General features: G+C 41.1%; 1 protein-coding gene across 1 annotated transcript in view; it reads right to left on the bottom strand.

Annotated features, from left to right (window-relative positions):
* The window catches only part of SLC2A13 (solute carrier family 2 (facilitated glucose transporter), member 13), a 163852-nt gene extending 154297 nt beyond the window's left edge, over positions 1 to 9555 (bottom strand). The window contains exons 1-2 of the mRNA XM_009324389.1: positions 9374 to 9555; positions 5104 to 5180 (exon numbers count right to left, since the gene is read on the bottom strand). Of these exons, the coding sequence (XP_009322664.1) occupies positions 5104 to 5180; positions 9374 to 9555 (259 nt within the window). The remainder of the gene's footprint in view (positions 1 to 5103; positions 5181 to 9373) is intronic.
* Positions 9556 to 13175: the final 3620 nt, after the last annotated feature.

Here is a 13175-nt window from a genome sequence, read left to right as displayed (position 1 = left end):
GTAATTACTGTCTCCCATCTTGTTTTTCCATATAATCTGGTCACATTTCACCTGATCTTTCAGTTAAGTTTTCATAAAGCAAGATCTAATTGAAACATCAAATTACAGTAAAACCTAGCTACATATAACTGAATTTTCACTGAAAAGTAAAAAGAATTACTTTTATTTACATTTTAAAAACATCTCTGGTCTACATCCTCTTCCTTATTTCCCAAAGCAAAAGGTAGGGACTACTGACAATACTGCAGGAGGGAAGCATCAGGAGGCAGAATTAATTACCCACTGGAGAAGAATCATTAAACTGAACACTAATAGAGTAACGGCGAGTAGGAAAGAAACCACTCATGATAGCTCCTAATAAAGCACTAGGAACCGGCAATGAAGCACAAAACAGCTCACAGGTGACTGGATCTCTGAATTACTCACTACCCAATCCTACCCGCCCAGTTAGTACCATTTATATTTGTATGCAGTAAGAAAATAAAACCACAGTATTTTCCCTATAAAATTTTACAATCCATTGCAAAGCACACATGTTGATGACAGGTTTATATGTAGATGAGGTTGGGAAGAAGCCTCTATTCGAGCAGAATGCTCCTCTTCCTGCCACCAAAGACAACCTCCTTAATAGCAGAATCCCTTTGCTTAATACACGTGACCTACCGCAGTAATGTAACAGCTAGAAAAACTTCCCGCAGACTGTGCTTCCAATGCAGTGTGTGCTTTCAGCAATTCAAATGTCTATTGCTCATCATCTTCAGGTGCAGCATGATCCACCTTTCAAACACTGTCAAGTTCCCATCCACATTCATCTGCTCACTCTGAGTTTACACTGCTCTTCTTTCTTAGTTTAAAGGACTTTTTAATTGCTAAGATGTACAGACCCTTTGAGTAGTGTTTCAATTTACCATATCAGAAAACTCAAACTTAGGTATAAATTACCAAAAGCATTTAGCAGCAAAGTCCTTTAACGACTCTTGTGCCAACTGCTTGTAAGAACAGAAAAGGCTCATGGGACTAATTGAAGAATAAGCATAGTTAGTGATACAGCATGTCAGATTACATTCTGGAAGTTAAGTCTACATTACTCCACTGAGATACATCTTAAAAATGCTTTATAGAGTTGGGTTGATTTTAGGCAATCTTATTTTTCTGTGCAATGACACGTATGTGACAATTTGTATATATGCATCTATTAACGCATGGTTTGCGCTTCCCGTTAACTACAACTACCTACACAGCCAAATGGGAAATACAAATTACAATTAATGGCAGGTATGTATCAAATAATTTACCAGCATTTCAGTAAGATTTGAACATCAGGCTTTCTTGTGCCCAGGCTTCTCCGACTAGTACCACCAACAGTACTGCCTGTCTAAAGGCCAAACACACAGCAAGGAGGGACAGAGGAGAGAAGAGATCTGACTGCAGAGGAAATTATCCAAGAAACTGAAAATCAGACAACAAAGTCCATTCACAGAAATTGTAGTGTTGAACAGGTTATGACTGACAGAATTAAAGATTGTTTGTGTTTAATAAGTCCAAGAATGCCTTTTGAAAATGCAAGCACACATCAGCCCCACCTTAGAGAAAGAAAAACAGAGGCATAAAGTACCAGTCGCTTTAAGATCAAGTGGCCAGGAAGTGACAAATCCAAGAATTACAGATCGGTCTTATGTTTACTTAGCAAAAGACAGTGCATCAGACATTTGGGGTCTCACAATGTGCAAGCCAGGCCTTTCAACAGTACATAGACATTTTCTTATTGCAGTATTTAAAGTCAGAAAGCCTTCTGAGAGGCAAAGTAAAACAACCATGTGCAGGTATTTAACTTATTTTAACATAAGGCTTATCATAATTCAGCCTTGAGACTATAAAACTGCATGACAAAAAACTTCATGTTATGGCAAGATGAGTTCAAGACTATGTGCCTCTAGCTCTTTGTATCAGCATGAAATAATATCTTTTTCTTGCAATAGTGTCCTTTCCACTATTGCTTCTACAGCACACAAGCAAACTGTAAGGATTCCAGCTCCTAGGACAGGTAACCCAAGCTGGTATTTGCCTTGGCAAAATTTACCATGACTTAGAAAACCAATGGCTACAGATCCTTCAACAGGACGAATTTGCAGAGTACAGAACACAGAGCAATTGTGAAAGCAAAATGCAGCAGACCAGACGCTTCTCGGTCTATTATTGCTTCAGGGGTGTATGTATTTTAGTGACTGATAATGCATGACAAATAGAAATCCAAACCAAAGAACACACAGAGCAACTGTGAAAAGGAGACACAGTACACCAAACATTTCTCAACCTATTATTGCTTTAGGGATACATGTATTTTAGTGCTGATAATGTACGACAAATAGAAATCTAAACAAAGAGAGCCATACATGCTTCTGGATGATTCAGCTATATTGGGAACATATTTGTACAGGACTGAGAAGTATGCACACAGGCATTTTTATGTTTTACTACAACTAACTGAATCATTTGCTTTAATCAAGAAACAGAGCATTGCTCTAAGCAAAATATCATAGAAGATGAATATAAGCATTAACGAAGAAATATGATGTGCGTCGTCTTCAAATATCAGCTTAAAAGTCATATAAATTTCTCTAACAAATCTGCCTGAAGTCGTATTTTTCAATTGTAGCTCAGAATGACATCCATATCTACCTTACAGACTTAATTCTATATGAACCTACAATTACCTGATGAACAGATTCATGTCTCCTGTAAAGTACTGTACTAATTACTAGTTTATCAAGATAATGAAGTAAAGAAATTAATGCTGCTGTAATGTCAGTGGAATCAGACTGGCTTAAAACTGGTGAGAGCGCCGAGTCAGGCCTCTTGAAGTTCTCTCTCTTGCTCATTGCCACAGCACAGATGAAAACTAGTCAACCTGTACAGGTGTTAGACCATACAAGTCCACATTATCTAAGCCAAGAAACATATATCCCTACTTGATAAAAATTTAACAAAGAAGAAGGAATTGAGCCAAGAACTATATATTCCCACTTGATAAAAAAATTTAAAGAAGCAGAAAGAACAGCTCCATACCCCAAAGCAGTTCTTCGTACCTTCTCCTGTCCTCCAGAGCACAGCTGGGGAATCCGTTCCCAATACACCAATCCTGAAAATCTGCGCAACTGGTTCACGGTATCCTCTTGCATAGCCACCTTCAATCACATTTTTTCCCGCCACAAAAATACAAACAACTCCTAATTAAAATATCCACTAAGATAATTTTATTTCATCACTCAATTCTTCCTGTGCATGCACACACACAGAGTTCTCCAGATGTCTGGATTCTTACTTCCCAACATGACTGTCTAGGAGGCCTGGATCAGACATTCCTTCTCACCAATGTGGGCAGGAAAGACAAATGTGGCAGAGGAGTTACTGAGGTTTGAGTAGCGCTACTTTAGCACTCACACTTCCAGTTCCCCCTTCTTTGCACCACTGCAAGGAGCATGGTTTCCCTATATCCCAGTCCAAATGAAGCTCCCTCATAGGGGAAACTTGGGGATAAGAAGCCACTGCAGCTAGACAAATTGACAAACTGAATAATTTGACTGTAACAAAGTGATCCGTAAGAAGTCTCCATCACACCTAGCATGCGCAGTTTCACTTCGTGTATCCTGGAAAGAGCCTCTAGGAAGAAAAGCAGAATTAATACAAAAGCTTGAGACAGCAGGCTAACAGGTAGGCCAGGCTTGCCCTCATCCAACCAGCACACAGCCATAGGGATTTATGCCTCAGCGACCTATCTAAAACAGTCACACACACAAATCCATACTTATGGAAGAAAGATACAAGGGAGTGTATGACCATGAGCAGAGGCTCTACTAAGCCAGCCAGAAATAGGTTAAGATTCTAGGTAAGGAAAACCAGAAAACACGCACACAGTCCCTTTGAAGTTTCACCATTACAGGGTGAATTACTGAGAATTAACTTCTGAATAGACTAAACATAAATATTCTAAACAGGTGGCTCAGATCTTGCTAAAGATACAATCGGTATTACAGAGGAGACAGGCCTGCTGGTCTTGAGCTATGAGGAAAAACCTTCTCTGCGCTGCTGCATTTATAAGCTCAGAGCACTGTTTCCTTCTGTGCAAGGGAGCACTCCACATCTAAGAGGATAATGATTAATCGCTCAGATAGTACTTGGGTATCAGGCAAAGCAATTAACTTTGAATCAGGGAGAGGCCCTGCAGACTGATACAACAGACAGCTTTTGACTCCAGGGAAGGAAGATTCAGAAATAGATGGGGATAGGCAGAATCAAAGCCAAAACACAAGCTGCATCTTTTCTTACTTTAAAGTCACCATCAGCAGACACAAAATAAACCAAAACAACAACAACAGAGCTTGACCTAAAAATTATGCCTTGAAACTACAGCTTTTTAAGAAGCACACACACTGTTGAACATGATAATATTTTGTTTATCCTAGCTAGTAAAACTGCAGACTGGGGTCAGGAGAGGAGGGAAGCCCTAAACCTGCGGGACAGTAAGATGCACAGAGGTAATGACATAGAGCATACAGGTGTAGACAACTATTGTGCCCTGCCCCAAAGTTAGATTTTAAGATAAATAGCACCTTCTCATCCAAGCTTTCAAAGAATTTAGTGAAGTACATTCCCACTCACTAAAAGAGAAGTTGACATTATTTGTGTGATGCTCTACTCAATGCGTGCCCAGATTTCTGCTATATGCACCAATGATTTTTTCCAGGAACATGCTAGTCAATCATTACAAAAAGGATCTACATTCCATGCCTTATTTCTCCTCCTACCCAAGAACTACATACGGCACAAAACCAGACCCCAGTATTCAGCTCAAAATATTGCCACAGTGATTGAATTCACAGGCTAAACATCGTGAATGCCTATGTACAACATTTAGTCTTTTCTACCCCTTTCTTCAAGATCCTGAAGTTGTCCGGGTGGCTCTGGCTTTCCATTCGTACTGAGCTGTTCCAATGTGAATTGGACTGGTGAGGTCAGCAGCACTTATGATTAATGCAGGAGCAGGGACTCTACCAGGCAAAAGACTTAGCTGCTGAATTCCATAGTGAATAAAACCAGACTTACCTTTTCCCCTCAGGCAGATTCCCCATTCCTGTGCTGACATAGCTACTACTGACCTCAACAGTCCAATAATCAAGGACCTGTGAACAAACAAAAAAGGTCACTTACATGCAAACATCTGCTGAAGTTCACGCTTAAAGTACACACAGCTTTGGTCTTAACCAGTACTTCCTCCATGCTCACTGTACTCTAGTTCATCTATTACCACACTGCCTTTCTCAGATGTTAGACTCTCCCCAGGATCCATCATAGCTCCAACCAACAACCCTAAAAAAAATTAACCAACCAAATCAAAAGAGCAAGTACTTAGTGGCAAGCCCCTTCAATTTTATCTCCTTAACCTCACAGATTAAACAAAACTTCCTAGGTGGGCAGCTACAAACAGAAAATTGAGTTCAAAATAACAGTTAGGCAGAGTAAGTCCTAAAACAGCTAGGAATAACAAATATAGCACGTTGACCTGAACCTTAATCACACAAAAAATACCATAAACAGCAGTATTTCTCTCCTACTATCACACATTGGACAAGTAGATTCCAAAGGAGTACTAGCTCTGACTCGAGGCATCTGACTTTGGGATCCTGATACACCATCCTCCATCAACTATACCAGAACTTAGGCTCCCAACTCTCCCTGTTCCCAACTGCAGTCCAGTTCGATGTTCAAACAGGCAGCAAAAATATTCCCTGCCTCCAACACCGCGTGCAGGCTCTGTGCTTCAGTTATCTTTCTAGATTTCTGAAGTTGCCCCATCCTCATTATCATAGCTTTCATCAATATATTTAGTTATCTACCACTTTTCCTATAAAAAGCTCAGGAATAAGTAATTTATTAAGTATATTTATTAGCTTCAATACACAGCTTTTGCTTCCAAATTTCTCTGGGCACCTTTCAGATAGTAGCTTTTTTTTTTCTTCCATAATTCCCTGATAATTTTTGCTGTTGAATGGCAGAACGTGAAGCCTATGCTACAACTGCCAGTTCAGCAGCACAAGAGAAAACTGCAACATGCTCAGAAGGTAGTTGTCTTCAGCATCAGGATCATCTAACTCTTCCTTAAAGAAATTACTGAATCCTGACTGCCTATCCATTCCTGAACGTGCAGCTGAAGAGACAGTAAATGAACAACTGTATTTTCACCAGGTTAATTACTGCCAGTTCCTCCAGGGTTAGAGCTGTAAAAAAGTAATGGGCCATAGTGTCTGAATCTTTCATAATATTGGTTAAAAAATCCACAGAATCACAGATAACTACCAAGTATTGTCGTACTATTGCATGCTTTGGACAAGAATCAATGGTAATTTAGGGGAGGAAAAACAGAGGGATGGGGACAGGAGCTCCCTGTTTCCACCAGCTGGTCTGGTCTTGCTTTGGAGGCTGAACTGCATCGCATGGCATGGGAACAGGATGGCACTAGTACTCCTTCTCCCTTCCTGCTCCTCTGGACACAGCAGCTCTGCTCTGGTACTGCACTAGGGAAAAGGAGGAATACCTGTAGCCCTGCTGCTCTCTGGCCCTTGGAAGTGGGACAGATGCCACAGCAGGACCTGACTGAACTGCACAAATCAAGATTACTACTATCGTTTTCAAATACTACCAATACCTAACTTTTTTTTTTCTATTTGATTACAATAAATGTGATTGACAGCTTATGAACAATGGCACTGCTCTGATAGTAACGTATCAGCCATAACAACACGAAGTCATTTAATGACACTTACTTAAGGTCACCTTCATGGTTTTGTGACTGTGTCAGCATGAAGAAAAGATGACAGTCAGACAGAAACAACCAACAAGTTGGGGAAAAAAAAATAACAAACCAACCCAAAAATCCTACATCCACCTATTCATTAGGGCTGCGATCTGTTCAAGATGGATTTAAATTTCAAATTGTTGGTGCCTTCAAGTAGGCCTAAGTTCAAAGGTCTTATCTGGTGAATCAAGAGTAAGAGTGCTAAAACTACAAAAATATACCCGGAAAACTATCAGAAGTTACTAAGCAAGGTAGATCATTCAAGGCTTTGTAGGGTTTCTATGCTGTTCTGGCACAGAACAAGTATTTGAGAGAAGGAACAGGAGAGAATTTCTTATGAGCAATCAGAAATTAAAGGCCTTCTTCCATTGGCACGTGCCAGTGATCACTTCAGTAGATGTTTCTCTCAGAGCAGCGCTCACCGGAACATGTGCCCAGTTTACAAGACCACACGCCCCACAGCATGGGCAATACGACATGTGTAACACCAGGCAGGCTCTTCTGCTCTTTCCCACTTGGAACACATTTCCCTGGGTTTCTAGAGTACGACAGGAAAGTAGAAGAGCTGTGACTAAACACAAAGACATCCCTAATACTTCCTTCCAGCTGCTGGACAATAATCTTTTCCCAAAGTGATTATGTCCATAGGCACATTAAAACCACAAGTACTGGTTTTGCTTCCCTGAAAGCTTGCAAGAGAAGCAACAGTGGAGAAAGCCATGCACATGAGGCTCCCAACCAAAAGAAAAGGGAAACAGAAGGGCTGTTACTCCTTACTTCTGTCCAAGACAGAAAAGGTTAGCCTGCAGAAACTCCCATTTCTGGGAAAAGGCTGGAAAACTCTTGCCTTAGGGCTCCCACTTATGGTATAGGTTTCTAAAGCTATTTAATTTTGTCTAGACTATGAAAATATGGGCGATTGCCAGGTGACTCTAATTTTGGATACACGTTTTTGTTTACGCAGCAGGTCCTCCACCATTTCTGGCATCTTCTGGTTTTGTGTCTATCGTCTGCAGATCAGCAATCACTTCATTATGATTGGCTGCTGCTTAGATTAGAGAGCTCCTCAATGCTACCAGTTGGCATGAGACCTGTGAAAACTCAGACCTTCCCAAAGCATTGAAAAGAGACCAGAAAGTTCTAGAATTGAGGCCTGAAGCAATCGCCTCCCAGGGAAACTCTACTTCTCCCTTAAGACCATTCAGCCTTGCAGAGTGCCTGCCAGCCTGTGTGCTAAAAGCATCAGGTATCACTGGGGTTTTCCACACTGCCTGGAAAATTTTTTTGCCTTGAAATTGCCTCATCACTCAGGAGCAGAAGTAGAATGCGCTCATTGAGGTAAAATACTCACTAGCACAGGACGAGCCGAGGGTCAGTGCCAGGTGCTTCTGGAAAACATCAGCTCTCATGAGAACCAAGAAGCCTTTCAGATTAGCCACAGAGGGCAAACCTCCACCAGAGAGCTGCTTCCTTGCTGAACTACACTGGAAGAATCAGGGAGGGCAGAAGAGAAGTTCAAGTAGAGAAGCTGGAGTGACAGCTGCTGAATATATGCAACTGGAAAACCCATCTCTAGGGGAGGGGGGAGAAGACCCCTGAGGGATAGCTAAAGGACACGCCCAAGGTAAAAAGTTGCATGTATCAACAAGTATACACTTTTTTTTTTTTTTTTAATCCACACAACTGCTTCGGTGTCTGAGCCCACTAACACAACAGCCACACGAAGAGATGGCTGAACTCCCAGGAAAGTCAACCCAGGAGCAATCCCTAGGGCATGTGTGGCACTTCCAACAAGGATTTGCTGCTTGAAGGGGAGGAACATGAGAAGGAAGTCTGTCCCAAATTGCAAAAGAGGCAGGCACCCTTGCTATTTAGCCAAATAAGAGACTGAACCAAGGGGGAGGCAGGAACACGTTTGCTAACACCATGGCTGAAAGCATGCCGTGGCCTATCCACAGCCAGCCAGACACGTGGGGGGCTCCAAGGTCACGGTGTGACGTTTCATCCATGCAAGCAGCATGTCTGTAAGAGACTTGCGAGGAGAAGGAACAGACTCCCCGAGCTAAGAAAGCCAACTTCAGTGACTGGATATATAAACAGTCAAACTGAGAAACCACCTACAAAAAAGTCACCTTCGGGCATTTGCTTTGAATAAATCATTAATAAAATCACGTCTAAAACCTCCAACAAATCAGAGGAAGATCAGAAACGGAAAGAACAGGAAAGTGCGTTTTTTAAAGCTTAATTTCTTCAATTATCGTAAGCAAAATACATTTTAGAAGAGTTTGCATTCACATTGCATCATATGACCTACAGAAGGATAGTTTAGCTAAAGTAGTGAAATGACTACACATTCATCCAGAGCTGTGTTGCACAAGATCTCTACAACATATTTAGTAACTGCTTCTCTTGCTATTTGTTCACAAGGCATAATCATTGCAAAAAGAAACCAAAGGGAGAACTCTGCTCCCCTGATTTTCAGCAGTCGCTGGTTTTAGGCTTTCAGCAGCTCCACCCGACCCAGCCTCTTCACAAGCTTCACACCAGCAATACTGATTGTACAGGTCAGATACGAAACTCAATTCTTCACCAGTGAAGACCTGTAAAACAATTTCGCAAACCAAGCTATCCATCAGGCCCATTATACCTCCATAGTACCAGCATGCAGCAGAGCCACAGTCATCCAGTTTGAGTCCAGCCATCTTAAGTAGAAATCATCAATTTTCAGGACTTCCGTAGGATTTGCAACCCGAAAGCTTACCATACTTTCATGGAATAATCCCCAAGATTCCTAAAATACTACATTTTAAAAGAAATTAATGTATTTAGAAATACAATATATTCTATAAAAACCCACTTAAGAGCATACAGCTGCTATAACTAATTATCTTGAAGTCTACTGATAATGAGATTAGGAAAAAAGATAGTTTAAAAACCCCCTTCCCAGCATCCACTTTCAATGTTTTTACTTTTTTCATTGCTTCTCAGGATACAACCAGCAAAGTACATACTAGTATGCTCAGAATAAAAATTAAGTGCATATTCTGACAGTGCACAGCAGAAGACAGTAGCTAGCACTTCGAATCTGTTGCTTGGACTGTCCTCAGATGTCCTGCCTTGTACCTCTGCTGATGGGACTGGTATAAGCTTCAGCCAAACAAGTCACTCAAATCCAAGAGTTCCAGCTGAATGATTTATCTTTAACATCATAGTAAGTGGATGCCACTGGTCTCTTGTCCCTGTAGCAAACAAAGCATTTTGAAAATAAGCCCACCTATGGTGCTCACGTGAATTTTCAAGATAGGTAAGGAAACACTTGTGTTTAACACCGCAAGCTTACTCCGTATAAAAAGGCAACTTGAAGGAAGAGGATCATAAAAGTTTCAATTTTATGTCACATATGAACTGGATGCATTGTATTTTTTCCCAATATAACAAAAATACTTAAAATACAACAGGAATTATGTTTTGATAGAACAGTTTGACCAAGTATAGAGAAAACTATTTTACAAGATTCCCATGTTTTAGAGACAGAAAATCAATTTCAAGGTTTATGAACTATGGGAATTTTTTTTTTTAATGTTAAACAAAAACAACAGCAAAAAACCCAAAACAAAGATTAAAAAAAAAAATCAAACACAAACAAAAAAAAGGAAACACCGCCCTTATGACTTTAAACAGTTTCCAGAAGAATCAAAAGTCAAAAAATTCTCTTAGATGTAACTCTGTGTGCTTAATACTTTATTCTGAAACAGTCACTAAATATTTGCCAAAGGTAGCAATATTTATGTATAAATTGCTGATCTTTTTGTATTACACCATCAGACAAAACAATAATGGAGTCAGTGCTTGTTGACAGGACAGTGAACTGAGCATAGCACTGTGTATCCTGTCCAATGCACGCAAAATTAGAGGACCTCAAAAGACAGTTTTTCTTAAGGTACTTCTGGTACCCTGCAAGGTCACAGCTCCAGTCAGAAGCTAATGTATCCTCCCCAGATGCTTTTGCACAAGAACCGATTAAGCTCTTAAGATGCAGAGATGCAACCCTGAGCACACACAGTAACGTCAGTAGCTATATATCCTGGAAACTTGGGTAACATCTCTGGTCAGTGGCAGTACAAGTGTCGATTCCAACAACGTGGCTAGTTGTCTCTCCATTCCCCTCCATCCTTACTGCAAGCTTATACTAACAAACCACTGTCTCTGGAGGAAAAAATAGCCTATGAATCTCTGGATTGACAATTACAAGCATCTGCCAGAAGCAGCACAGCGTATTTGGGGACTGAGGGTGACTCTCCCCTCCAAAATGTACTAAGGTATAAACTCCTTTAAAAAAAATCTGGTGGACACTCACTTATAAAAACAGACTGAAGCTTTAGAGCTTTCCATGGTGGGGTGGGGGGAGGAGGAGATTAATTTGTAATTTTTTCCAAGATAAAAATACACAGCACCTGAAAAAACTCAGTAGTACACTAAAAAAAAAATTAAAAAAAAACAGCACACATCCTCATCTTTAATAGGCAATAGGTTACACTGGTTATTTTCCAATATTTTCACAGCATACATGGTAGTCCGGCTGATACGGTGGACCTTTACTCAACCACTGTAAAGATAATACAGAGCTGGAAATACACGATGCAAGTCCTTTGGTTAAATTTGGTTATTTTTGTTATTTGCTACTGGACCTTGCTGTCAGTAGAAGCCGGTCCCACCAGGGGAGCCCTAAACCATATGCCAGTGCTTTTCACTCCTGCCTAATTCTGTGTACAATCCTGTTTCCTCTGCTCAGAAAATGACCTACATATGCAGTAAAAAGATGCTACCAGGAACACTACATATGTCACATTCAAATACAGCCTTTAAAAAAAAATACTACAGACATTCTGAGCACAAAGCAAGGACTGAGCAGTAGGCTCACATGGTGAAGATGCACCATGTACCAGCAAAAACAGGGGTCAGAGAGAAGACAAGGCACCTAACCAGCCAGGTCTCCATTGCATTGCAGACCTAGTAACAGAGTGCATGCACACACAGTAGTCCTAAGAAGTAACTCTGCTTTCACAAGGGCTTGGGTAGCGTATGCATTAAGTAATGCCTAAGCCACACATTGAGTAAGAAAACAAAACACTGAAAAGCTGATCATTAATTGAGCACCATCTATTCTGCATGCTGAACAAGACAGGAGAATCTAATCATCCAGCTAATGACTGTACATTAAGATAGAGATCAACTCTGCACGAGCAAGCTTAATTCTGTCACTTCCTGAATTCTGCATAGCTCAAACAGCTTTCCTTCCACAGCTGGTACATAAATGTTCTTGAAAAAGTGACCTGAACAGCTCACTACCTGAAACACCATGCCAACACCCACGTACATCAGCTGCAGGCTTAAAACCTTCAGCATCCTCAGATGACAGAAGGGTAAACTGCTCCCACTGCAGACTGGTGAGCCATCGAAACGCATCTGGCCAATGGGTTCAGACAACAAAGTGACTGTAAAATTAGGACATTGGACTGATTACAGTCTAAGAAATCAGTGACTTTGCAAACATAGCTATTCATTATTATCCTTTCTAGTCTCTATTACATTTAGTCCCAGTGTTTACTCACTCCCTACCTCCCTTCTCACAGCAGCAGGTTTTCAGTAGAATTAGCTCTCATCTACAGCCATGCCTAGCTGTAACCTGTGGTGTTTCAGTTCTGGCCTGTCCTCAGACTTTGGTAGCACAGACCAAAGATGAGCCAAGTGAAGAACCTGGCTTTCCTGCCAAGCGTGCAAACTACAGCAGCCAACACAAGGCAAACCTATGTTGACCCTCAATCCCATACCAAGTGTGGTTGATCACCCTTCAGCAACAGGCTAAGGCCTTTAGCATTATCAGATGCAAAAGGTCCAAATATGCTTTGTACCAATGACATTTTTCCAAGCTAAGCTCATATAAAGCACTACTGAGCACACGCAGTCCAATTCCCTAAGTGTTTGAATTTTGCCCACGTTTGCTGCAAGGAATATAGAATCATGGAATAGTTCGGGTTGGAAGGGACCTCTAAAGGTCATCTAGTCCAACCCCCCTGCCGTGGGCAGGGACACCTTCAACTAGATCAGGTTGCTCAGAGCCCCGTCCAACCTGACCTTGAATGTTTCCAGGGATGGGGCATCTACCACCTCTCTGACACCAGGCTCAGCCAAATTCCTATAGTCAGGGTCACCAGAGCTGCTCGGGAAGGGGTGGGCGTGGGGGAGGGAATGATGGCCATAACTTGGTTCTTAAGCCATTTTGCCTGAAGTTGTCATGAACTATGTATTTAGAAATTCAGAC

This window comes from Pygoscelis adeliae, unplaced genomic scaffold (genome assembly GCF_000699105.1).
Source record: "Pygoscelis adeliae isolate BGI_AS28 unplaced genomic scaffold, ASM69910v1 Scaffold315, whole genome shotgun sequence".
Taxonomy (NCBI): Eukaryota; Metazoa; Chordata; class Aves; order Sphenisciformes; family Spheniscidae; genus Pygoscelis; species Pygoscelis adeliae.
This window is presented reverse-complemented; position numbering and strand designations above follow the sequence as displayed.